This window comes from Gouania willdenowi, chromosome 6 (genome assembly GCF_900634775.1).
Source record: "Gouania willdenowi chromosome 6, fGouWil2.1, whole genome shotgun sequence".
Taxonomy (NCBI): Eukaryota; Metazoa; Chordata; class Actinopteri; order Blenniiformes; family Gobiesocidae; genus Gouania; species Gouania willdenowi.
Window position 1 is genome coordinate 49,182,849 of NC_041049.1, and position 27,621 is coordinate 49,210,469.

At 39.4% G+C, this 27,621-nt stretch overlaps 1 protein-coding gene across 3 annotated transcripts in view; it reads right to left on the minus strand.

Annotated features, from left to right (window-relative positions):
- The window catches only part of LOC114466103 (receptor-type tyrosine-protein phosphatase eta), a 61,614-nt gene that overhangs the window by 19,802 nt on the left and 14,191 nt on the right, over positions 1 to 27,621 (minus strand). For 2 of the 3 annotated variants that reach the window (XM_028451573.1, XM_028451572.1), the window contains exons 2-15: positions 18,911 to 18,932; positions 18,492 to 18,683; positions 18,154 to 18,411; positions 13,525 to 13,785; positions 12,237 to 12,491; positions 11,878 to 12,141; positions 10,104 to 10,349; positions 8,950 to 9,222; positions 6,949 to 7,218; positions 5,713 to 5,976; positions 5,378 to 5,638; positions 4,271 to 4,534; positions 2,880 to 3,143; positions 2,545 to 2,805 (exon numbers count right to left, since the gene is read on the minus strand). In XM_028451573.1, coding sequence (XP_028307374.1) covers positions 2,545 to 2,805; positions 2,880 to 3,143; positions 4,271 to 4,534; positions 5,378 to 5,638; positions 5,713 to 5,976; positions 6,949 to 7,218; positions 8,950 to 9,222; positions 10,104 to 10,349; positions 11,878 to 12,141; positions 12,237 to 12,491; positions 13,525 to 13,785; positions 18,154 to 18,411; positions 18,492 to 18,683; positions 18,911 to 18,932 — 3,355 coding nt within the window. Of the gene's footprint in view, positions 1 to 2,544; positions 2,806 to 2,879; positions 3,144 to 4,270; positions 4,535 to 5,377; positions 5,639 to 5,712; positions 5,977 to 6,948; positions 7,219 to 8,949; positions 9,223 to 10,103; positions 10,350 to 11,877; positions 12,142 to 12,236; positions 12,492 to 13,524; positions 13,786 to 18,153; positions 18,412 to 18,491; positions 18,684 to 18,910; positions 18,933 to 27,621 lie in introns of those variants that run through there. The other variant, XM_028451574.1, reaches the window with a different exon arrangement.

Here is a 27,621-nt window from a genome sequence, read left to right on the forward strand (position 1 = left end):
GTGGTGGCTGCCCGACCAACAACAAAGGGATTCCCCGCACAGCGGAGGAGCTTCCTGTCGGTGGAACAGGGCAAGACCCCCGGGGCGAGCACAGACACACAACTAGGGGTGCGAGCGATGAACACATCACTCTGTTTTGAACATAAGTGAGAGCGTGCTTGTGGACATGCAGTAGGGGGCAACAGCTGAACGTTTTGCGGAAACAGTCTGTTTCTCGCGAACAGCAGAGGGCCGAGCCTTGGCAGAGGTGAGGACGGGGAGTGCACAGCCCGAGAATGCTTGGGTGAAAGCAAAAGGGACAAAGCTGGAAAATGAGGAAATGTCAGTTTCGTCATCAGAGGAGAAGAAAGCTGTCAGGCAGTCTTTTTCTTCCTCCTCTACTGCGTGCGCTGAGCAGACTGTGCTGGAGCAGCAGCAGCTGCCGGAGCTGCAGGGATACTGGGCCAGGTAGGAGGGCCTCGCTGTGGCGGGGCCGGCCGGGGAACGAAAGGTCTCGCCTCCTTAAGCTAAAGACCCTGGGGAGGAGTCTGAGGAAAAGCCCTTCGTCTATGCCGGTAGAGACGTGAGCGGGGGTTTCCTGGGGAGATAGAGGCGGAGAGCCTCATTGTATCTCTTTTTTTCCTCGCAGCGCCGCTGCATGGAGGACAAAGCGGAGCCGAAAATCCCCTGGGGAACAACGGGGGCATCCAAGATGTTGCTCTTCTCTACGTCAGACAGTTTAGCGAGGTCAAGCCAACGGGCTTGCCCCTGAACAACCATGTTGCTCGGTGAACAAACGGTCCTTCCAGGGATGAGCTATTTCCACAAGCAGCTCAGAATTTGTTTCCCAGAGCCCTTCGAAAAGGGGAGCTTCTTCCCTTCAGTCACTTCGGTGGGCCACGAAATGGCCGGCCGAGCCGCAGCACGTTTACACACACTTCCACTGTGTCCAGGCTGGGAGGATTGGAGACGGGCATGGAGCCATCCAATTCCTCCTGGGAGACTACAGACGCGGCATGAAGTCTGCCCCGAGCCGAGGTGATGAAAGGTCTGTCCTCCTCGTCCACACCCGAGCCGAGAGTGTCAGAGGAGTCTTCATCAAACTCTCCATAGTTAATCACGAGAACATCCTCGTGAAGTGGGGAGGGAGACGCCAGGTTGAGCTGGGAACCCCAGTTTGTGCCAGTCCTTAGTGAAGATTTTACCCCCACATGAACAGAGGCGAGCCCCAGAGCATCCCGCTCCCTCGATGAGAAAAGCCTTAGCTTCCAACACCGCGTGACGCAGTTTAGGAGAGCAGGTGGCTAGCTTACGCTACCACGAGGCAGCTAGCACATGTGCTAGCAGGGATGCAGGCCAACGTGTGCTGGACCGTCTGAGACGTCGAGGACAGCGTTGGTTTTCGGGATGACAGCTTTCGCTTTCGTCCGAAGCTCAGAGGGAGGACTGGCGTGCGCACGGGCCCGTAGGCGCAGAGGGCAGTGGGGCCGAGACGACAGCAAGGTGTGCTGAGGTCAACACACGGCACGTCCTTGCGGCAAGGAGCGTGCAGCGGGGCGAACACCGGAGTGAGGTCTAGAGCAGGCACTCGTTCTGCCAGCGTCCGTCGACTGGAAAAAAGAGAATCTGCCTGTGGATAGTTAAGCTGGCAAAACAATGCGAGATAGCTGAGAGGAGAAGAGGTGTTTGAATGGTGTCCTCCTTTTATAGGAGGTGGGTCTCGAGGTGGGACGCGCTTCACTGGCCAATCAGGATTGGCAGATTGAAATAAATGCTTCTGAGGAATGCAGACAGAGGATGCATCCCATAGTGAGACATCTCACAAAATATTATAAAATAGAACATAGCCTTCCGCTCTGTGATCTGTGTGATTTTTTTGTTATTTTTGTGTATTTCTTGTAGCCATGTTGCATGTTTTTGTATACTTTTGTTGTTTGTACATATTTCTCTAATAATGTGTTGTTGTTTTTTTGCAGTTTTTTCATGTCAGGAACTGACTCTTTAGGACATTTCTCACATATTTATTTTCATGACCTAATATGTCTATTTTCTAACTTTATCCTATAATTAGTGAAAACCATTCAAGTATTATTGTAATATCTGATTGGCTCTAGAATGTGATGCTTTGAATTTGTTTTCTGTCACTATCCAGCTCAGTCGAAGACCAAATATTAAGCAACCTTAGACTGTTTGTTGAAGGAACAGTAAACTTCAACACAATCATTTGATCTTGTCAGAATGCAATATATTTTTGCTTTCTGTGTAAAAACTAAAATCTTTGAAAATTAAGTGCATTACAAGTCAAATTATTGTTAATTATAATCAATAATAATTAAAATTTGCAGTAACATGACATTATACTATTAGCACGCTCGAACAGTTCCTTTTATTGCCACCCCCCAACTCCCTCTCCCCTGTTTCCTCCCCCACACTAGGGTATAACACTGTCCTTTCTCTTTACATTATATTTGAAAGAATAAAACATGCACAACTGTTGCACACAAGTTTCAATATGTAGACAAGAAAAAGACAAAATAGTTGTAGCAGGCTAATGTAAATACTGACTTGTGAAGTTTCGTGCAGTCACATTCTGGCTCTCGTACTTTCTCACACCAACGGTAACAACTGAGATCCTGTAAGGGCTCCCAGACTGCAAGTTGTCCAAAAGGAACCAGTTGTTTGCAGTTGGAGATGAGAAGACTGGATTAAGACTGGACACTGAGAAGTTGTACTGCTTATGGTCCATGTCCTCTGGGAACGCCCATGTGAAGTTGATGGACTTGGTCGTCTGAGACTCCACTGTGATGAAGCCAGGAGGATTTGGAACTAGAAAAAGCAACAGGTTTGATTATCAGAGGATAATAAAATGGCTGGTGGGTGTAAATGTTCCTCTGACTTACAGGTAGCATTGCAGACAAGGGAGCCGTTACTCTCAAGAGGTCCGCTTTTGGTGGTCACCATCACACAGTAATCTACACCTGGTTTCAGTTCAACAAACTGTGTCTGTGAGGTCAGGTTGCTCAGATCTGTGTTGTTTTTTACCAGCTGCTTGTTTCTGTAGAGGAGGACAGAGTACGAGGACACGAGCCCAGAGACCAGGGACCAGCTCACAGAGAGGTTTGTTGTGCTTCCAATGGCTGTGATGTTAGAAACTGACCCAGGGCCTGAAAACAGATAAATCAGGATATTATTATATGAAGCTGAAAAAAGCTCACAAATCTCCATTTTGTCAGATATTGTCAGTTATCTGGATCAGTGATCCTGATCATGGTTCTGTGATTTTTTATTTTTTTAGATGAAACTCACTGGGGTAATTGAGGAATTTTGGAGATTTCACCAATGATAAGAGATTTTTTCCAACTATTGAAACTGATCCGGAATCAGTATATTGATCCGCAGCAGTGTTTCTCAAATGAGGGTACGTGTACCCCTGGGGGTACGCAAGGGTACTACAGGGGCTACTTGAGAGAGAGAGCGAGAGTGAAAAAATTAACAAATGAAAACATTAAAATATGAGGTTTGACAATGTTTTTTTTTTGTTAAACATGATAATGATGATGGAAATTATCTTGATTAGTACATGAACTGAAAATACAAGGTCCAACCAGAAGCAGGAGATGACCAGGATTGATAAAAACTATAGAAAGAAATCTGTTGAGGAGGCACAAAATACGCTTTCATTCCACTAATTTACCAAATGATATTCTTTCAAATGTGTGTTATCACTCATTTATTCCATTATTATGCTCAATAGTTATTTTTTTCACAGTATATTGAGGAAAATGGTGTCACTGTAAAAAGGGGGTGTTTGGATTCAGAATTAAGAGAAAGGGGGTACTTAAGTCAAACTTTTGAGAACCACCGGCGTAAGGTCTGTCTTTGGTTATAATTTTGTTAAAATCTGTTTAGTAGTTTTGACATAATCCTGCTAAGAGTCAAATAAATAAATGAATATTTCCTCCTTGGTGAAGGGAAATAGCTGAAATACGTGGCCAGGCGAGGCCTAAAAGCAAAACATCAACAAGCAGATAAGCAGCTGCACAATAGTTTAACCTAAAATGGGTAAATACAACTCGTAAATTTAAAAAGAACTGAAATGTTTTCATCCCTTTGGGAACTTTATCCAGGATTTTAATAGACGCTGTGCCAACATTTTCATCAGAGTTCAAAGTTCTACTCACTTCAAACAAATCCATTTCAATGTACACGCAGCTCCAATTATTTAGTCACACAGAATAAAAAGATAAAGATTTCAAGAGTACATTACAGAATATACGCTTCTATGACATACTTGTGCTGCTCTCTATGCTTTCCAACGTAGACTTGACCTCTCCGACCACCGTAAACACTTGGAAACGGTACAGCGTTCCTGCCTGCAGTGAATGGAAGGTGTACGTCCCCTCCTCTGTGGTGTCGTTGTAAACCAGTACGCCATGTTGGAGAGCCATCACCAGGTAGGAGTAGGAAGGCTTGTAGTCTTTTGGTTTCAGCCACGTCAGCTGGACTTCTGTTGTGTTCATATAGCTCACACGAAGGCTGCTCACTGGTTCAGGCACTGAGGTAAACACATACAGTAAATGGTGACACCCAAGGCTTATGGCATCTCTTTGTGAACTAAATAGTTTATTTACTTCGCTTTGCAGAGAATTGATCCATTTAATCATCAGTAGTTTAACAGCAGTGGTTTATAATATCTATAAAATATATTTAGTAATTATAATTATACTATCACCACAACCAAAACTGCTTTGCTCAAATCCTTCAGTTTATTCTCCCTCCCTAACTCCCTTTCCCATGTTTCCTACCCCTCACTAGAGTGTAACACTGTCCATTCTTTTTAGATTTTATCCTCACCCCTCCTTAGGGAAGAAAAGTGATGGCCACAACTAGGAAAAATAATATTTTGATGAAATTTGTGTCGTCAATATGGAATAGTATAATATTATGATGTACATGTCATATCCATTCATGTGTATGTATGCATGTGTGTACGTATGTATATATGTTTGATATGAGTGTATAAAGTGTATATATAAAACTTGTGCAGAATATATATTGAATGTATATTGTGAAAAAAGTAATATAAGTTAAATATTTTTTGTGTGTGATATTATGTAGAGAACCTTGTTTTGTTTTGTTGTGATGGGGTAGATATATATATATATATATATATATATATAGTAGATATATATATATATATATATATATATATATATAAGCTTTGCTTCAACCTACACACTAAATTGGACAACTGAGTGTTTGTTCTGTACTTTTTTTTGTTTGTGAAGACCGCTGAAATAAAATTCAAATTCAAATAAAACATGCATGGCTGTTGCACAAATATTAAACCACAACATAGACAAAAAAATAGTTGTAGCAGGCTAATGTAAATACTGACTTGTGAAGTTTCGTGCAGTCACATTCTGGCTCTCGTACTTTCTCACACCAACGGTAACAACTGAGATCCTGTAAGGGCTCCCAGACTGCAAGTTGTCCAAAAGGAACCAGTTGTTTGCAGTTGGAGATGAGAAGACTGGATTAAGACTGGACACTGAGAAGTTGTACTGCTTATGGTCCATGTCCTCTGGGAACGCCCATGTGAAGTTGATGGACTTGGTCGTCTGAGACTCCACTGTGATGAAGCCAGGAGGATTTGGAACTAGAAAAAGCAACAGGTTTGATTATCAGAGGATAATAAAATGGCTGGTGGGTGTAAATGTTCCTCTGACTTACAGGTAGCATTGCAGACAAGGGAGCCGTTACTCTCAAGAGGTCCGCTTTTGGTGGTCACCATCACACAGTAATCTACACCTGGTTTCAGTTCAACAAACTGTGTCTGTGAGGTCAGGTTGCTCAGATCTGTGTTGTTTTTTACCAGCTGCTTGTTTCTGTAGAGGAGGACAGAGTACGAGGACACGAGCCCAGAGACCAGGGACCAGCTCACAGAGAGGTTTGTTGTGCTTCCAATGGCTGTGATGTTAGAAACTGACCCAGGGCCTGAAAACAGATAAATCAGGATATTATTCATGAAGCTGAAAAAAGCTCACAAATCTCCATTTTGTCAGATATTGTCAGTTATCTGGATCAGTGATCCTGATCATGGTTCTGTGATTTTTTATTTTTTAGATGAAACTCCGTGGGGTAATAGACCCCTTAATGGCCCACGTCACGAGTGGCGTGGCTGGAGGCAAAAACAGGAAACGCTGCTGGCTAAAGCATAGATATATATAAACACGAGATGACGCAATGGCGGCAATCTTACCTCAGACATCTGACATTCTGACGTGCTCTACGGTAGCTGTTGGAAGGTGAGTGATCAGCTTAAACTAGAATAGCCTAGGGTTATTTAAATAGTACATGCACCATTGACATTGATGTAATGAGCAGGGCCAGCTGTCTGAGGTAAAATGGCCGCCACGTTGCAACGCACTCCCCATTGTCTAACAGTGTGGGTAAGTCATCTAGTGTTTATATATATCGATGGTGGTTTGCCTCCAGGCTAGGCCCCGCCCAACAAAATACGTCACAAATATTTTACAAACAATCAATGGGTCTATAGAGGAACCAACGCGACATAACTGAGTCATATTTCATAAAGATCAGTTAATTATGAACCGGGATATGAATTTTTGAGATTTCACCAATGATGAGAGATCCTCTCCAAAATGTAATGTGAATCACTCATGGCATAAGATCTATCTTTGGTTATAATTTTGTCAAAATCCATTGGGTACTTTTGACTTAATCCTGCTAACAGACTGAACTCCGGTGAAAATATTGCCACCTTGGTGAAGGGAATTAGCGGCTCAATGTGATGTGCAAAGACAGCAAAATACGAGGAGGGGTGTGGCCTAAAAGCAAAACCTCAACAATTAGATGTGTAGCTGCACAATAGTTTAACTTAAAATGGGTTAACACAACTCATCAATATAAAAAAGTACTGCGTTGTTTTCATGGTGTAGTCCTCACTTGTGAAGATGAATGTGCGTTTTCCAGTCGATTCACTTCCAGGAGCAGCTACAGTTGTGACTCTAATGTCGTATCCAGACCCAGGCTCCAGATTAGAAATATCAGTGCTGTTACCGCTGACTGTTGTTGAATTAACAAGGCCTCCGGTGGCGTTGAAGGTTTGGACTGAGAACTGATAATACGAGCGGACTCCCAGAGGGTAGGACCATGTCACAGTCACTGAAGTGGTGGAGCGAGCGTGTGCTGCAAGGTTCGAAACTGGGTTTGGCACTAAAACAAATTAAAATGCAGAAGAAATTAATTAATACATATTTTTCAACAATAGGAAAATCAATTCTGTAATGAGAATTGTATGCTAATCGTAGCTTAGTGACCCCTAGTGGTTGTAGGGCTTGCAAGACTAGGTCTGTGTTCGAAATGGCAAACTCTGTATGCACTACATACTCAATGAGTATATACGGTTTGCTATATATTAAAAGGATTAGGATTAGGAGGATTAGGATGATGACCGTTCCCACTCAAGTATACTTCCAAGTACTTACAATGACAAAAACCCGAAGCACACTGAGGCTAACTATCTCCGTTGATTTGCCACCTTTGAAAGTTCTGAAAGCATTTTAAGCAAGAAAGTGGCCAAGTAAAATATCAACATGTGGTCATTTGATCCATAAAACTCAAAGAAACACATTTCATGCCGATATTTTCGAGATTTTCGTCGACCCACCATTCTGCTACTGACTAAATTTACGGGTAAAGCTGCGGTATGTATAATAGTGAGGCGCTCCACACTCCCCCCTCCACTCCTGAACGAACCTCACCGGTCTTCTTGTGCAAGTGCACACTGTGGAACTCTTTGCGACTGTTTTCTCCATAGAGACTAGTAACAAATGTAGGGACTTTATCTTGTGTTTTTGGAAAGTTTTTTGATGTTTTAGAGACATGAAAGCACGTATCACTCACTGCTGTGAGGACAGTAAGAGGCTCAGAGCTGCTCCTTTCACACAAGCAGCTGCATCCAAGCCCAGCTGGTCAGAGCAGACACACTGCAGATGACTTGGTTCTGTTCTTTCCACCTTAGATCATTTTTAATAAGCGATTTATCCTGACTGTTTTCACTCTCTCTCTCTGACTCGGGGCAAAGTGCGCTGACTGAAAGCGGATTGCGTGCAGTCCACCGCACACAAAGTCAGAGGAACCTCTGTTCCTCCTTGTGTCTTTATTCTGCTGCGTCTCCACCTCTGTCTTCCTTTTTCCTTTTGATTTGCTGTGTAACCGCTGTGCCAAAAGCCGCATTAGAGACTTCTGCTGGAAGACATGCCATGGGACTGTCCCTACTCTCAGATCCAGAATGTGCATTGGCTTTTGACGAGCTGCTGAAAGATCTCCGATTGGCTGAAGTCCTATATTTCTAAAGCTCCTTTACAGAGTCAGGAGAAGGAGCAGTGATTCACTGTCCACGCAGAACACTTTGGATTACAATATGCAATGCAATATAATAAGATGATTATGGATTTTTGACCAAATAAAACAAAAACAAAATTACAAACTGCAGCTTTAACTTCAAAACAAGAGCCCTATTTACAAAAGGGTTAAAAACTAATGGAAGACAAGAAGAGAAGCTTTTGTTTTGAAAAGGGGATGTTTGATTTTTAGCTTGAAGCCAGTCCCAGGACAATTTTACATTCCGCTCGCAATGCATCATGGGGGAGTTGAGTATGATTAGTGTGCCTGCTGTGCATACTTCAAAAATGTCCCGATACAGTATACATCCAGGTATTTCTCACATACTCATTCTTTTCATACTATCTAATGTGAACGCACTAGTATGACATTTTGAACTAGGACCTACGTTTCTTGCATGACTGGATGTTGTTTCTTTTTATTAAAATTGTTTGACACTTTAGATGTTTGCAGGTTATATGAAAATCAATTTTCATTGGTATCTAATGTAAAAAAAAAACAAAAAACAAGCCCAAACTGAAGACACTGAGATCTACTTACGGGTGAAAAACAAGCCATAGACAGCTGAGCTTTGGAGGTTTTGTGCTCCAACAGTTTGAACAGCTACATTGTAGGATGCCCCCGACATGAGAGAAGAGAGCTCTAAATTCTTTTCAGTGGAGTTTTTAGTTTGTACTTCTCCACCCTTGGACTGGTATGTGATGATGTAGCTGATAGCCGGAACATTCTCCATCATGGCAGGAGCGGTCCAATTAAACTGGAGAGAGGAGTTTGACCTCCAACCAATGAGGATGGAGCCGGGTGGCGTGGGAGCTGCAAGTAAGAAATAAACATGATTCAGTTTATTTTAGTGGTGACCAGGGTTGGGGTAAATTATAATTGTAATCACGTTATTGATATTTAATTTCAATTATGACATTAGTATAATTGGGATTGGAAAAAATCTGTTGCTGTTGTAATCGTAAATTTCCCCAATGTGGGATGAATAAAGAATACTTTACTCTAATGAATTGTAATTGAGTTCGGATAATTGACTTTGTAATTTTCATGAAATTGTATTTACATTAAAAAAATGTCAATTAAACGGAAAACTGGGGAACCATGTTACAGTTCTATTCTACACATACAAAGTTAACAATTATTAAAATATGTTTAATATCAAGTTTATCTGTCAGTTCTCCTGAGGATCATTTTACCATTTAAAAAACTAATTAAATGGAGGGGTATACTGACAGAAAAAGGCTCAGATGCCCACACCAAAATCAAATGATAGATAATAGATAGGATGATAGATAATATTTTTTAGTGTATTTTACAGCTGATTTAAGACATGGGTCAAAACTGACCAATTATAATTAGAGACGCTAACAGAAAGCTAACACAAGAGAAAGGTTAAGTTTTACGGGGTTATTTATTAAAGGCTCAGTAACTACGATTAATTGTCTTTGAACTTAAATAATTGAGTTGATGGTGGAAAAAATGTAATTGACTTTCAGGTGGAAAAATTAAATGTTATTTTAATTGTAAAAAATGTCAGTTATCATTATCATTATTGAATCGTAATTGAACAGGATCAATTTAAGACATAATAGTAATTGAAAAAAATCAATCGACCCCAACCCAGGTGGTGACAAATGCTTTAATTCCATTTAATTAAATCTTCTAAATGAAAAGTGCTTAAGCGATGAACTTACAGGTTGCAACTAAAGCTGGGTCAGACATGTTAGTGAAGTTTCCTGCTACTGCCGTCACTGTAACGTGAAACATCCTCCCAGGAGTTAGACCAGTGAGGAGAACTGTGGGGACGTACTGGTCTTTCACAGTAGTATTTGAGATATTGACTTGATAATGATCCACACTTCCCTCTGGTAAAGTCCAGTTGATCCTCAAGTGCTCGGTCCCACGTTCCGTCACTTCAATGTTGTTAGGTTTGCCAGGCCCTGAACAAGTTTGGAAAACAGATGTGGTTTCATTATAATAAATAAAATATAAGGAAAAAAAGAGCAAATGCTAAACTACATCTAAAAATATCTCTTATTAATACTAGGTTTAAACAGAGGTGTAAAAAGTACTGATATATCCTACTCAAGTAGGTACTGTTCATTTTTTTTTAAATTGTACTCGTGTACAAGAACAAGTAAATCATACATACAATACTCAAGTACAAGTAAAAAGTAGCTCAATTAAATCGTACTCAAAGCAAAAGTTACTAGTTACTTTCACCCCACACGTTTATTTTTGGTAATAAATCTCGCATACAGTAAATATCTCAGGTTTAAACTTAAAAATATCAGGCTCTAAGTATAGCTAAGTTTATAAAAATAACCTCCATTCAACGCTGTTTTTGTGCGGTGCATTACGTTTAATCTGGTTGGTCGGCTATGATGTGATCTATTTGATTGTTGTCTGGTCATTTAATTTTTTGTAGTTTCATAATGTCCATTGATCATTTTAAAACAAAAAATAATAATTTACTCAGTAATGGTTGAGTGTAGAAATGTAACAAATTATTTCTTTTAAAACATACTTAGAACAACACTGTGTAACTTTTGGCCACTAGGGGCGCTAGACCTGTAACTTTCACGTCAAGCGCCCCTAGTGGCCACAAGCGTCGCAGCACTGTCGCAAAAATCAACAAATAGTCAGTCGGGCCAGCATCCCTTGTTTTTTGATTGTGTATGCAGACAGTAGTTCACCTGTTTGGTTGAAGAGAGATCATTGACTCACTATTAAAAAAAGTAAAGTGCAGACGGCTGCTGCGGAGGGCTGTACTACACTTCCTCAATTTATCGGGGCAAAATTGAAGCGGTTAACTTCTTGAATAAGCCTACATTCTGAGTGAACTCATCCTTTAGTAACTCCGTAAGTTGATCATTTAAACCGTAAAAGCGGAGCTTTGATATGATATGATAAGTGCTGTAAGTGCTGTAAACATTTGGCCAGAGAAGAAGGAGAAGAAGTGATCAGACCTCTGTCTCTCTCCTCTGTCACCGCTTGTTCCCTGGTCATCGCGTCAGTGGAGCAATAAAATGATGGAGTGACCAAAAAGCACCACTTAGTGTAAAATACTAGCAAAAACCTTAGCACCATGAGTATACTGTATCAGAGCCTGTGGTCACGTGACTGCCATAAAGTGATACGTTCTCCACGCATTCTCCAGGTCACATGACCTGGCCGACGACGGTCCGTCTTCTCCAAACTTACATGGGCGGTATTTCAAGAGGGCAGCCCCACTTGGAGCATTGATACTGTCAAGCGCTGTATATTGGCCTGGGAAATCATTTAAAATAACTCATATGAGTCAACTGTTTGGGTCAAAAATTCTGCGGTGTGCCTTTAAGTACAGTACAAGTAAAATGACGGATTTAGAAACATACTCAAAAAAGTACAAGAACCCATAAAAGCAACTCAATTACAGTAACATGAGTACTTGTAATCCGTTACTTTCACCTCTGGGTATAGACTTACTTGTGAATGTAGTTAATGTGCTTCCTGTACCCTGTTTTTCCAACCCATTAACACCAGCAGCTACTGAAATGTTGTACTGGGAACCAGCTGTTAAATCTTCAAGAGAAAAGGAGGTTTTTCTTGTGAAGTTGGCAAATTTTTCCTCTCCCGCATCCATCCACTGAATTGTGTAGTAGTCGGCATTGCCCTCTGGTTTGGTCCACCTCACAGTCAAAGATGATGTCATGACGTCTGTGATGTGGAGATTTCTCACCATGGAGGGCACTGCAGTCGCAAGAAAAAGAAGAAAAAAAAAATCACAAGGGTGCAATGAGGGAGCATGTGGCGCCACGACAATGATGAATGAAAAAACATCCTACATGTGTACTGCAGCTTAGCTTCTCCTGACGTTTCTTTATCTCCAGCAACTGCTATGACGGTAAAGTTGTATTGCACTCCAGGAGTGAGCTGGGAGATGGTTATATAGGTGTCATTTACTGGGAGAGTCGCCTCTACACTTTCATTCATCCACTGTACTCTATAGAACGAGACGTTTCCCTCAGGTTTCAACCACTCCAGAGACACAGACGATGTTGTGAAATCAGTGATGGTGACATGTCTGACTTCCTCAGGGTCTAGAAAAAACAAAACAGAGAACACATTGAAGACATTAAACACTGATTGATTGAAACAGCTGTGAATGTTTCAGGCCATAACAATAGTTTAAAGGTAAATAGTAGGACAATGCACTGTGTTCTCGATTAGATACGATAGACGCGCGATAACGATACGACATTTTTGAGAATGAAGAAAAAAGACAACAAAGATTGATGGAAAAATGACCATTGTTTTATTTGACTTCAACTCATACTTACGTATTAACTCTGAGTATGACCTTTTGAACTTTACAGGAATTATATATATTTTTTAATGAAAACACAAAATGCCTCTGCCAAGCTCTAAATCTTCTCTTTGCCAGATATTGGCAGTTATCTGAATAAATAATCCAATGGTACAATGATCATTCACACTTTTAAGGCCTGAAAGAAATGTGTATTCCTATTGATAATGATAAATTAGGTCCAAATGTATGGGCACCCCCTTTTTTATGATAAACTGCGATGAAATCAACAATCCAGATCCATAAATCATAAAGATCAGGGGCCTCATTTATCAAGCTTGCTTACGCAAAAAATGGGGTTTGAAAGTAGCGTCCGCCACTTCCCAAGCAAAGGTTGTGATTTATAACAATAAATGTTGCGTGAGAATGTGCGCACTGGTGCTCTAACTCTGATCCTGGCGCACAGACACTTTGGAGACGTGTGAATACGAGGTTGTGAACTGAAGAAGGATTTATGTCATACATTTAACATGTTCACACATCAGAGTTATAGATACACATAATCAAATCCAAGCCTGTTGTGTTATAGATGTGAACAGTGAGATATTAGGTCATGTATTTAAATGTTTAAATAATTATATCTGAGTGGAAATGAATGCATACTGGTAGATGAACGTCAAAAGTTTTGAAGTTATCCTGTTAACAGACAAATAACTAAATAAACTCCGGTAAATATATCAACAATCTAGTGTGTCATAGAGCCCCCCTGTCTTGTCGCACAATATACTATCCCACCTTTGGTAAATAGAGGAAAAAAAGTGACTTACTCGTGAATGAAAGGATGGTTTTGGGTTCTCCTTTGGTTCTGTTATCTCCAACAACAGCAGTGACTGTAACTGTGTACTCAGTGCCAGGGATCAGCTCTGACAGTACTGCAGAGGTGTCATCAGTAAATCTGACCAGAGGAGAGCCACCACAATGCCACTCCAACTTATACTGTAAGACGTGACTTGAAGGTGAGACCCAGTTCAGATGGATTTCTGAGGGTTTAGTGGACATCACGGTCAGGTTCTGAACTACATCTGGTTCTGAAGGGAACAGGGGAAGAAGAAACAACAACGATGAGTAAATCAAGTAGATCAAAAGTGGTGTTTAAAAGATCTGCATGTAGGAAAAACAAAGAAACCTAAATCATCTGCTAATATTACCTTAAGTCCACATGAATGAGCAATAATAAAATAATTTTGCTCAGAATGACAAGTGGTCCGTGTTATTTTGTTGACTAATTTTTTGACCATAATCCAATCAGAACTAAGATAAAACAAGAAGACATTGTCATCAACATCCCCCGCCAGACTGATTCTCATTATAACTCACAACCTTTTCCTAAATGTCCTAAATCTGAGAACTTAGATGTATACTAACACAAGAAAATATTATCACATCAGAATATAAAATTACTAATTATCTTAAATGGTTTCTAAGTAAAGCTGTCTCCTTTGAAGCTACCTTGAACAGAGTCAAAAAAATGGCACAAGGGCAATAACTCCGGAAAAAATAATTGGGCGCTTCTCATTTTCGAACTCCATTCAGGTACTGATACCCTGAAGCCACACACCGAATTTGGTTATCGTATCTTAAACACTTTCTGAGAAAAGCTGTCCCCTTTACCTTGGATGGACAGAAGCACACATGGAAGCAGCTCAAACCTACGTTGCCCTTCACACTTTGTGGCGGAGGATAATAAAATAGAAATCTCAATATATCTTGAATCTCAACATGTTACCCAGGCCTACGTCCTAGCATGTGTCTGTCTAAGGTACAAGTTTAACCCTCTTCCTGCTCCATTAAAAAGCACTACAGCGAGGAATGTGCCGTATGAAATCATGGTTTTGAATCACCACCCACGAAAAACTATGCAAATTTGGTGTCATGACATGTTGCTACATTTGACGTGCCATGTTTGCTTTTACTACTTTATTCTTTGGGGGTGACAGGGGGACGCAAATAGTGAAATTAAATCACAGATGCATTTATGGAGGACAGAAGAGGAACCTCAGATGTTAATGCAGTGGTTCCCAACCTTTTTTTTGTTGTGACCCCATTTTTCTATCACACATTTCTGGAGACCCCAGAGACATTTTTTCTCTAACGTGTTTTTTGATCATGTTTGTTATACATTGTTAGAAATACAGAGTAGCCAGTATGAGTGCACACACTTAAAAAAAAAAAAAAAAAAAAAATGCCAGCATGAGATATTTTTATACTGCATTTTATTTCAACTACAATTATATTTGAGAAAGTGAAAGCATAGAACACAGTTGTTTTAGATTGTGTAAAGTTAACACTATTTTTACATAATGCTGACATTCCACTGTCACTATTATGACTTGCATGAATAAAGTGTCATAAAGGCTGTCATTAAGTGTTGTTCGTTACCCTAACCCTGACCCTTCGTTACCCTAACCCCAAACTCTGAACCCTAACACTACCTAACCCCACTAGATCCCTCCACCTAACACAAAAAATGCCAACATAGCTTCAAAGTTGTCATAATTTAGCAAACGACACTTAATGACAACCTTCATGAGACCTTATTCATGCTAATGACAGATAATGACAGTGTAAAGTCAGTCTTGTGTATAAAACTTTAAGTAGTGTTACCAAATAAAAAATAATTCAAATTCAATTTTTTTTTAAATATAACTAAAAAGAATATTTTTTAATTTGAAAACTGTAGTTTTTTTAATTTATTTTTCCATCCATCCATCCATCTTCTCCCGCTTAGCCGTTTCCGGGTCGCGGGGGCAGCGTCCTCAGTAGGGAGCCCCAGACTTCCCTCTCCCCGGCCACTTCCTCCAGCTCTTCCGGGGGGACCCCAAGACGTTCCCAGGCCAGCCGAGAGACATAGTCTCTCCAGCGTGTCCTGGGTCTTCCCCGGGGCCTCCTTCCGGAGGGACGTGCCTCCCTAGTGAGGCGTTCAGGGGGCATCCTAATTAGGTGCCCGAGCCACCTCATCTGGCTCTTCTCGATGCGGAGGAGCAGCGACTCTACTTTGAGCCCCTCCCGATGACTGAGCTTCTCACCCTATCTCTAAGGGAGAGCCCAGCCACCCTACGGAGGAAACTCATTTCGGCCGCTTGTACCCGTGATCTTGTTCTTTCGGTCTTTCGAATGTAATGACATTACATTACAAATAAAAATGTATTATTATCATTAATATTATTATTACTTAAAATAAAAATACATGATTTCAATAAGTTTTATTTATTTTTTTACATTTTATTGTTACTAGACATTTCAGGCGACCACACACACAAATGGGGTCACGACCCCAGGGTAGAAAAACCCTGTGTTAATGTGATGCGTGTCTTACTCGTGTACAGTGAATTAGTTGCTGCTTCCTCAACAGTTTTCTCATCTGCAGTGACAGCCCAGACACTAAAACTGTAGTGAGCTCAGCGATTGTTAAAAAAAGAATCAATCACTTTGAGATTCTCCTCTGAAGCTCCACCTATCAGCTGTACTGTATAAAAATAACTGTGTCCCAGTGGTTCAGTCCATTCCAGAGACAAGGAGGACGTCGTGGTTTCAGTGGCGATGAGGTATCTGACATCTTCTTGCTCTATGAGAGGACATGAAGTGTACCTCATTGCATAACCCATCATACTGCTCACACTGCTTCACACCATATACACTGATGTCCACCCCATATATCATTACGTGCGACCAGTACAAGACGAAACCTCGTCTGTAGTGGTAGCATTTCAGAGCATGGAGGTTGCCGCAAGACGTTTAAAGTTAATGTAACCTAACCACCAGGAAAGAGTGTATCATAGTGTATCATGTTTGTCCTGCAGTCTGTGCCTTCTCCTCGCCCTCCGCTCTCTTTTCTGTTTCAGGTGTCTTGATGCTGGAGCTGGAGGTTCCTGATCAATGGTTTGCGGCTCAACGAATCTGGGACACTTGGATAGACTAATCAGTGGTTCACTGCTCAACTTGTCTATGACACTCGGATGGACTGATCAATGGTTCATGGCTCAACTTGTCTGGAACACTCGGATGGACTGATCAGTGGTTCAAGACTCAACTAGTCTGGAGCACTCGGATGGTCTAACCTTCTATCCTATTCTGTTTGCCCTTCTGTTCACTAACCCCAACCAGTCGAAGCGAATGGCTGCCCCCTCTGAACCTAGTTCCACTGGAGATTTCTTTCTTTAAAAAATTGTTTTTTGCTTCCCTTTGTCGCTAATTGCTTGTTCATGTGGATATTGTTGGATTCTTTCTTTCTTACGATGGATTTTTGTTAAGCGCTTTGAGATTAATTTGTTGTAATTTGCGCTAAATAAATAACGATGAATTTAATTGAATTGTAGAAATGACCCCAGTCTTTACCTTCAATCCAATTGACAAACTCAAAGCAGTAAAACAAACACTAACTAGTGTTGGAGCACTCAAGACCGGTCTTGGTCTCGAGACCACATTTTAAAGGTTTTGGTCTTGTCTCGGACTCAGAATCATTTTTACTCGGCCTTGCCTCGGACTCGGGCTGCCCGGACTGACCGGTCAAGATCAGCACTAATTCCTGCTATTTTTCAACTTTTTATAATGTGACAACAAGGAGAAGAACTAGATAAAACAAAAGATATTCTTAATTCATGCGTTAATCCATCCCGTATCATGACCGTATGAAACCCCACCGTGCATGTTTGGGTCACAAAATGCTGTAGTCTCTTATTTTTCTTAAATGTAACCAAGCTCTGCTTTAAATCATAATTTCTCATGGAATAAAATTGGACTGTATTGAGACACGTTTGTCTTTAGCTACCACATCTGTTAGGTCTTTATGTAAGCTTGAATTTTTTGTTGTTATTGTATTTTGGTAGAGAACTTGGACAGGCTGGGCATTTGATGTCAACTACAGTTCAACTGTTACAGAATTGTTGGTGTTGAATGTCCAAATACAGCATTTCACAATGGCTCACTGATTGTCCTTCCTCCTTTGAAATATTTTGAACTGCCTTCTGTGTCGGACACCTGCAAAAACTGTGACTAGCCATGTTATTTCTTGGCAGAAACACTTGCTGTACATTCACTTGACAAAAATGTTGTTTTCAGATATTTAGTATAACTGTGAATTTATCAGTAGCAGTAGTTTTAATACATACAGTATGAGTTTATTTTTTCCAAGAACTCAGATCTAATTCCAATAGTTTTTGTGTCGTTGAGAGTTTTACATGTTCTGCTTTGATAGAGTTGCAAACACCGTTTTTGCCCGACCGGTTTTAATTTTTTTTTATGGTCTTGGGTTGTCTCAAACTTGGTCTTGACTCGGTCTCGACGCCCAAACATATTGGTCTTGTCTTGGTCTCGGTGCATTCTGGTCTTGGGCAAGTCTTGGTCTTGGATAGCGTGGTGTTGAGCACAACAACACTAACTAACGATGACTTACTTACTTGTGTACCAAAGCAAATGAGCAGATTCTCCTTCAGTAACTCCATCATCAGCCATCGCAGTAACGTTGATATCATACCCGATACCAGCCGTCAGGTCTGTGATGTTTTTAGAGGCGTGTTCTACTGTGTCAGACTTCATACTGGTTCCATTGCTCCAGCTCACGCTGTAGTAAAGCCAGTTTCCCTCTGGTTCAGTCCACCAAACAAGTATGGAAGACGTTGTAGAAGAAGCCTTTAAAGAAGTAACAGCTTCAGGTTCTGTCAACGCAAAAGGGTAATGGGCTAATGATTTTTCTGGGATTTGTCAGAACAGCAATAGTTGTGTGGCCGATACTTACTGGTGGCAACATTCAGGCAACAGTTAAAGCATTGAAAGAATAATTGATAAACGGTTCCAGGGGTGAGATCAACTGTTGAATGGCTTTCAGACGTCTTATTTCTGACTGATACGGTACAGTTTGCTTGAGGAGGAAAAGTGATGCTGGTTGTTGTTGTTGTTACTGAAGGCAAACTTTCTCTTTCACAGGTTACTGAAAGGCACAAAAATACAATGCAAGCATTTGCTTTAGACACAACACACAAAAAGGACAGAAAATTTAACTTGGTGCATCATTTTGTCAGGTTTACCACATTACAGTTAAGATTCTAAAAGCAGGATAGGTAGAAAGTCATCTGTGTATTTAAAATAATGGTTTTTGTCAAGCAGTGAATCTCTAAAATCATATGTCATCATATATTAAAAGCAGAATCTACCTACCATTACACTGTTCTTTGGATTCCTGTGGAAAGGAGAAAAAATAGAGCACAGAAAATGTTTTTTTTTTTTCAACCAGCAGAGGTCAGCATTAGGTTTCAAACAGCATTACCAACACTTTCCAGTGTTTATGTGTACCTTTACTTTGAAAATCAAACAAACTCATAGAATATCCTCAGTCCTAAACAACTGTTTGAATAAATAGATGAATAAGAACGGTAAAATAAAATGATTTAATCAATTTAATCTTAATGTATTGCAGTGTTGTCCAAACTTTAGCGAACCACAAGTCCAAACCAAACACTGCACTACCTACTGCCCCCTATTGGCTGGAAGGAGTATTTAAAATACCTCCTGGCAGTATTATGTGTGCAAAAACATTTATAGTAATACTTCTTCTTCTCTACCAATCAGTAGCTCATGGAAGCCCTGTTTACATCATTAAAAAAATAAAATAAAAAATTCTTAAGTCAAAATTATGAGATTTTAAATCATAATTATGAGATACTTAGTAGGGGTGAGTTTTGGCAAGGATCTTGCAATACAATACGTACCCATACCTGTCAAGTATCCCGTTTTGGCCAGGAAACTTCCGTATTTTACCCCTCTTTCCCGCTATCTTCCCATATTAGTATTTTCCCATATATATCCCGTATTTTACTGTAGTAATAATTAAAATATGCCTTACTAAACTGAACGCCATCACTTGCCTCGTGAGAGCTGCCACCAAGCCAGGCCATTTCAGGTGGCAGTTCTCGCGAGATTAGTGCTGACAGCGGCACCAAACCCAGAACCAACTCAGAACAGAGATGATGAATGAAGACGTTCCGGCGAAAAAAACTAAGAACTGGTGTAAATACGTTGTAAAATAGACAGAGAGTTTATCTTCCTAAAGAGCAGCAGGATGGGACACAGTTACACGTTCTGTCAGATTAAGGCAGGCAAGGCAAAGGCAAGGCAAATTTATTTATATAGCGCATTTCATACTCAAGGCAACTCAATGTGCTTTACATGATAAAACATTCAATTGTTTAAAATCAATAAGAACATTTAAATCAATAAGAACAATTAAAATCATCAGTAAAATCAATTAAAATCATCAACAAACACATTACATCAACAACATTACCAAAAATCTCTCTCTCAATCATACGCAGTAGAGAAAAAAAGTGCCTTTAACTTTGATTTAAAAATGCTCACATTGGATGCTGACTTCAGCTCCGCTGGCAGTTTGTTCCACTTCTTTGCAGCATAACAACTAAAAGCAGCATCACCATGTTTACTGTGAACTCTGGGCTCCACTATCTGATCTGTGTCCATAGATCTGAGAGACCTGCTGGGTTCATACCTGACTAACATGTCACTGATGTATTCTGGACCAAACCCATTCACAGATTTATACACCAGCAGCAGAACTTTAAAGTCTATTCTGAGGCTGACTGGGAGCCAGTGTAAAGACTTTAAAACTGGAGTAATGTGCTCTGACCTCTTTGTTCTGGTTAAGACCCGAGCTGCAGCGTTCTGAACCAGCTGTAGCTGTTTGATGCTCTTTTGGGGGATTCCTGTCAGAAAACCATTACAATAGTCCAGTCTGCTGGAGATAAAAGCATGGACCAGTTTCTCCTGATCTTTCTGAGCCATTAAACCTTTCACTCTGGAGATGTTCTTTAGGTGGTAGAAGGCTGTTTTTGTAATAGATTTGATCTGACTGCTGAATGTAAGATCTGAGTCAATCAGAACACCAAGGTTTTTGACTTGGTCTTTAGCTTTTAAAGATCGAGACTCAAGATATTTGCTGATAGCAGTCCTCTTTTCCTTGTTACCAAAGACAATCACCTCCGTCTTGTCATGGTTTAGTTGAAGGAAGTTTTCACTCATCCAGCAGTTTACTTTTTCTAAACAGTCACACAACACCTCAATGGGACCATGGTCATCTGGGTTCAGTGATAGATATAGTTGTGTGTCATCTGCATAGCTCTGATAATCAACCTTACAGTTCTGTAAAATTTGTCCTAAAGGAAGCCAATAATAATAAGAGATTTTAACGTCTACCACAGAGGAAGGAACACGTAGGTCACCATGAAATCACAAGCGCCACAAATATACACTGCTTTAAAAAGAGTTAAATGATGTAAAGTCTGTGCTTAATAAGTCATTAGTGAATACCAGAGAACCACATGAGTGAGCATGAGAAATTAAAATAAAATATATAATGAAAATAAAATGTTAATGTCTAACTTAAAGACAAACAATGTGAAATTAACAGTAAATATGCAACATATTGACTTGTATATAAACTGTAAGTATATTAAATAAACACATGTGCTTCATATACACATTTATGTTTTTATTTAAGCTGTTTTATAATTTAGGAATTAGGGCTGGGCGATATATCGAGATTCAAGATGTATCGAGTTTCCTATATCGGCGATATAGAAAACTACAATATTTCATATATATGTATATATTATAGCTTATTACGTATTAAAATACTAGTTTTAGGAGTCACTGCTTTTACTTCTCAGAACAACATGTAAAGCTCAGTTAGATGTTTAATGAGTGGCTCATATTGATCAGCTGTTTGTTAATAAATGAGCTTGTGTGGCATTTTGCATCAGCAAATTTAACCCAGAATGGTCTTTCTGGTCAGACTTTATTTGATAAAATTATCTAAGATTTATATCGTATATCACCATTTTGATCAAATATATTGAGATATGAGTTTTGGTCCATATCACCCAGCCCTAGTAGGAATGTTCACAGCATTTTAATGTTAATAAAGGTCGACCTACCAGATTCTAATCACATAATTGTATTTAGTAAATGGTTGACAAGTGGCTATTTTAGATTTCTTGTACATCTATATTAAAATATAAGGGATACTGGAGCTTGGTTGGGCGGGCGGGACGGATTATAGTGGGCGCCAAAAAATTTCCCTTATTTTCAAATCGATACTTGGGTCACGATACAATATTATATATTGTGATATTCTACCCAGTTAATATAAAAATTAAACGTAGCGATGAAAAATGAAGTTGCTGTATATGTTAATCAGAAGGTATTGATCATTCAGAGGACAAATTGGGTCAAAACTTTTTGCTTCTAAACATCCTATTTATTATGAATTATTAGTGCAGAAAATGCAGTTTTACATACTGTCATTGTAAAATAAAGTGCAACAAGTAACCATTGCAACACATTGAAAGCATTGTAACCACCGTAAGCGAGAACATAAAGGATAAAATACCCAGAGTTACTGACAATGAACAAAAATAAGTAAAAATGTATCCTATTGTGTCAGTTTGAACATTGATCTGAACAGATCATGTAAAAATAAAATGCCTGTGCATACATAATGCATATGTGCTCTATGTCACTGAACACACTGGCCTGAAAAGTATGAGGACAATAAAGTGCAAAAAATAAAAAAAATAATAATAATTGTATTATTTTTTTATCGATTTAAAAAAAAACGATTTAAAATCAGCACCCAAAAAATCGCGATATATTGTGAAATAGATTTTTTTTTCATACCCCTAATACTTAGTATCTCTTAATTCTAACTTAATATTTTTTTTTTATTATTTTTGTTCTACTCCTTGTTTTGTTGTTTTGTCTTTTCACAGGAATAAAATTCATTTGTCAAGAATTTCATAGTATTGTTGTTTTTACTGTTCTGATTTGTTTGTTTGTGTTTTTTCAGTTTACATTCTTGTACTACTCACACACATTCAAATGAAAACATTTAATGTCATTCTTGTAAAATGATTTAAATTCAGTGTGACCATCTTTAACTGTGTCATGTTTTTATCTAACTAAAAATAATACTTCATTATAAACTGCTGTCATATTTGCGTCAATTCAATAAAGCAAAGTCATGTTTATGTCCATTTTAGAACAGACACGTGATCACGTCTTACAATAGTGTGATTATCCACTTTTACCGACTGGTGTGAGTTTTAAATAATAAATCCATCAAGGTGATCAATAACAAGAACACAAAGTGATGTCACATGTGGCCTGATCTTCTACATCGTTGTCTGAATTCAGGAATTAGGTCCATCAGATTCCACATTATTCATTAGCCACCATCTAAACAATCCCCCCCTCCACTTTCTCTCTATTTGCAGCTCAGCTAAACATTAAACATCTTTCGCCATAACTCAAACCTGTAGGAATGACTCCCCTTAAAGCCAATCATTAACTACTTACAAGGAACAAAAATACATTTAAACATCACGTTTGTGGTGGGGTCTCATGACAGCTTTATATGAATACTTATTGAATTGGGAAATAAATAAATATATGCATGTCTTATTTTAATTTAACTGAGACTAAATCAAAATCATCCGTTCCGTTAAAACAGGAGATAAAAACCTCAGACTTGCATTTTGGTTTTTTTTTACCACAAAATGATCCACAATGTGAACAATTAACCATCCATCCATTTTCTGACCTGCTTGTTCCTGTTTTCAGGGTCACGAGGTGAACCATTAACCATCCGATTAAATTTCTAATGAATTAATAGGCACAGTTCTGAGTAGAAATACTACTCCATCGACAAGCCACAAAGGAAGTATGTATTTTTATGTTCACAATAACAAACATCATAACAACGGTGGGTTTGAACAATTTACAATAAAAGGTACTGCAATGAGGAACTAGATGAATACTACTTCTGCTGATGGGTGTTGACGTACAGACAGAGGGTGACAATTTTACTTTGGTGTTTATTTGAATACCTTCCTCCACAATGCTACATTTCTTCATTTTCAAGAGACACCTGTTTTGGACTAATACATGAACTTCAAAGGAGCCGTCAAAGGTGATCAGCAGACTCCTCTGACGAGGACTGGCAGTTGACATTCAAAACATGTCAAGAGATAAACATTTCTGGAGTTTCTGAGAAAACTATGTTTATGTATCATTCTTTTAAAATGTGAAAAAATACCTAACTACTCTTTTACTATGGTCTACTTCCGGTGGTCATTCATATACATTAATGTATATAAGTCCCGCCTACAAATGGAAACAATCGCCCAGCCAATAGGCTTCAACTTCCTGTACCAGAAACTGTCAATCAAAGTGAATGTGGAACTGTGCACGGAAACAGGGCCGCGCGCCACAACAGCAAACAGGTAAATATGACCTATAGTCTATAGGTCTATGACCCATAAACCTATAGCAATGCGACCCAATGGGACCTTGTTATGTTCCGTGACGCGCATGCAGAAAAGAAGAGGCGTGGATTCTGGTAGATTGGCAGAGGCAGGGGAGGAAGTGAAGCTGTTGAGGGCGGGACATTGAGAAGTTCTCTCAGAAACTTCGGATATCAGAATTAAATGGCCTAAATCATGCTAAAACAACTTTGTTGAGCTTTTAACCTTGTTACAAAGTTAATTCCTTATTAAGAACACCCTCAACGCATTATTGGGCTTCCTTCCTGAATATCTGAGCAATCCTCACTACTCCTGCTCTCTGTGCTGCTGCTCTGCCCTCTTCTAAAAATGAGCAGTCAGACTATTGTGACATCACAAAAGTCTGAACCGCCCCCTCCAGGAAGTGCCTGCTGCCTCCACAGTGAACATACACGGCCACTCTCTCGGAGCTAAAGTCATGTGAGCTACATTCACGAACAGTGCATTCAACCCCTCCCTGAGGAGCAGTGTAGAACCAAGGGAGCAGTTCCATTTTTAGTATCCGTTATATTGCCTTTGATTTGATCTGATGTGTTTGTTCGTGACACAATGCGATGTAGCGGTTGGACTAAACAAATGATTATCACCTTAAATGCACTATTCCTGTAGTTAATAGAGATAAGGAGGAGAAGAAAGTGACTTAGCAGCTTAACACGCCGGTGCTTGAAGCAGCTGAATGGCTCCACTGCTGCTGTGATAAACACACATCCTGAAGCGCTGAGATGGACTCACAATCACAATGGTTGCTTAAATTGCCATGTGTTTTACTGTAATGTGCAGTATTTTGAATTAAAACAATAACAACAGTGTGTGAAGAGCAGAAATAAAATTGCTTTGGTGATCACTGATCTGCCTCGCAAGACCGAGGCATGAAGTCAGCGTCTACAGACACGCCCACTTATGAATATGCATAAGTAGGCCCCAAAACATTTTAGAACTGCTCAGAAAGTGACTTTTCAGAGGGCTAAAACTCTGGAAAACAGGCGAGTTTGGGAAAATAAACCTCAAATACTATGTTGCTGGGGTTCTTAAAACAAAATGGAGATGGGTGAAAAATAGCATAATACTGGACCTTTAACATACTATTCAAAAAGAAGAGAAAATGAATATCGCTGCAACTTTTTTAGGACATTTCTTGTAAATTTCACTGCCAGAGTCTAACCACTTCCAATCTCAAGGGAAAATGTAAAATGCTTGACATTGCTGTGTAATAGCTGCACTTTAACAATGATGCTCTGACATTTCTGTCCATGTTGAAGTGACCCATGGGGATGTGACTGTCTCCACAATGACTCCCAGAAGTTTGCTTCCTTTGGTCTTGTGTTTTTATGGCTTGGCCCAGGTCCAGAGAGCAGAAATATCTCAGCTCAAAGTTCTTGTTGGAAACCAACTCTCGGCCATGGACTCCACTCCACTCCATCCATCCCAGGCTTGTACTGGACATTATGTTCTCTTTAACCAACTGTTTGTTTTTAGAGACAAATATGCTTTTGTCTCTGACACTTATGGGCACCACTTAAGATTAGACTTCACATGATAAGCAGCATCGTTTACATCAGACAGTGTTTTGTGACATTCTGTGCTATATCCAGTGACCCTGGTGGCCTTTACACTATCTGTGGCCTCACTGGTCATGTCTGCAGGAGAGGGAAGAGGAGGAAATGGCTGTACTGACCACTATACAAACATTACATCAGCCTCTAAGGCTGCCTGCCACTTTCTGATTCCCTGTGATTCGGTCCCACGCCCCGATAACACCAAAGTTCCTTCCTGCAGAAATACATTCGCTAAAAAAGAAAAATCACCTTTTAGGCTGTTTGCTTAGGGATCAGAAATTGAACGTTAGCTCCTCGTGATCTGATAACAGCACAAATGGGGGAAAAAGAAAAAGCGCAGTGGCTGGTTTTCCTTCATTGGATTACGCCGTGTAATGAAAATACGGCTTGGTGATGTCCTTGTTGACTTGCTGAGGGAACAAAGACGCGTCCTCTGCCACTGTATAGATCAGAGATGAGCTACTTTTATCACAGCGGAGGAAATTAAATAAATGGGATTTTGTATCATGGATATGATGCAGCTTTGTTTATCTTGATATAATCGCTGTAGTTTAGTAACAACTGATGACAACTCAAAAAAAGATAAATATTTACAACCGTGATGTCACTGTGTGGATAATTAATGCCGTCGGCTTGATGGCTTAGGAAATAAATCAAAATACTGTCACATCCGGCATGAAATCTCTATTCCTTGTGAAGCTTTACAATTAATTTACAAAGTGCTTCATACTTTATGGTTATACATAATAGCACACAATGTTTAGTAAAGGTACCATGAATATACAGTGCAAACAGAGGGGTAAATAAACTGTATACACGCTAATAATACAATAGTCAAAATACAGTTAGTTTAGTTACAATTCAATTAAATCATGTTCTTTAAACATATAATCGAGCATTTCTTTCTCAAATTTCATTTTTGTCGAATAATTCAATATTTTGTATCATCATTATTATTTATACAGCAGCCTTTTTAACGCAGTGACTCGTGACTGACAGTTGTAGCACTGATGCTGTTGCTGTTGTTCATTGTTCATCAGCTGTTGTTCTAAGTCATAGAACTTAATGGCAGCGAGTTAAATCTTAACATTTTTCTGTTCCATGACAGAAGGAAGATGAGTAGAGTCCGTGCAGTGGAAACGCCCACTCTATCACAGGTTTAACACACATTGTTGGACAACCACACCTTCTTTCATCACTTCAAAAACTCTGATAAACTAACAAAGTATTTGCACAGTTGGAGTAAACATGTTTGGGTATAAAACTGTTAACAGCATTAATAACTAATTATTATGTATTTTATTAGTTGACATGTTTTTGATAATTTTTTTATTATACATAATCATTTTTATAACTACTGTGAACATGTGCTTTCAAACAACCTGTATACCAAAGCTGAACGATGAACTGCATTTGCAATATCACGATATCATAAAATGTGATTTTCTAATCACAAAGGCTGCATTTTTTTTTTGTCTGCACATCCTGTCAAAGGTCAACACTACAAGAAGTGCATTATTGCTAAGAGAGCAATGCATGTTTTGTTATTGCAATTAAAAAATCTAGTACAGTGCCCGTCGGAAGTATGCATTCATGTGGGAGCATAAGGGGTAAATTTGTGGGTGCAATTTTCCTGGTTTAATTATATGAGACATGTGGATGATAAATGTGTTTGTTTTTTTATATTTTTTTGTTTGGTGTATTTTTCTGTAATGTATGCTTTTTGGAGTCATTATGTGTATTTGTGTATCTTTCTGTTGTGTTTTTGTGCTTTTTTTTTGTATAAATGTGTTTGCTGTTTTTTTTAATTTAATTTAAAAAAAATTTTGTAATGTATGTTTTTTGGAGTCATTATGTGTATTTTTGTATCTTTCTGTTGTGTTTTTGTGCATTTTTTGTATAATTATTGTTTTTGTTGCCACTGTTGTGTGACTCTGCAGTCATTTTGTTTATTTTTTGT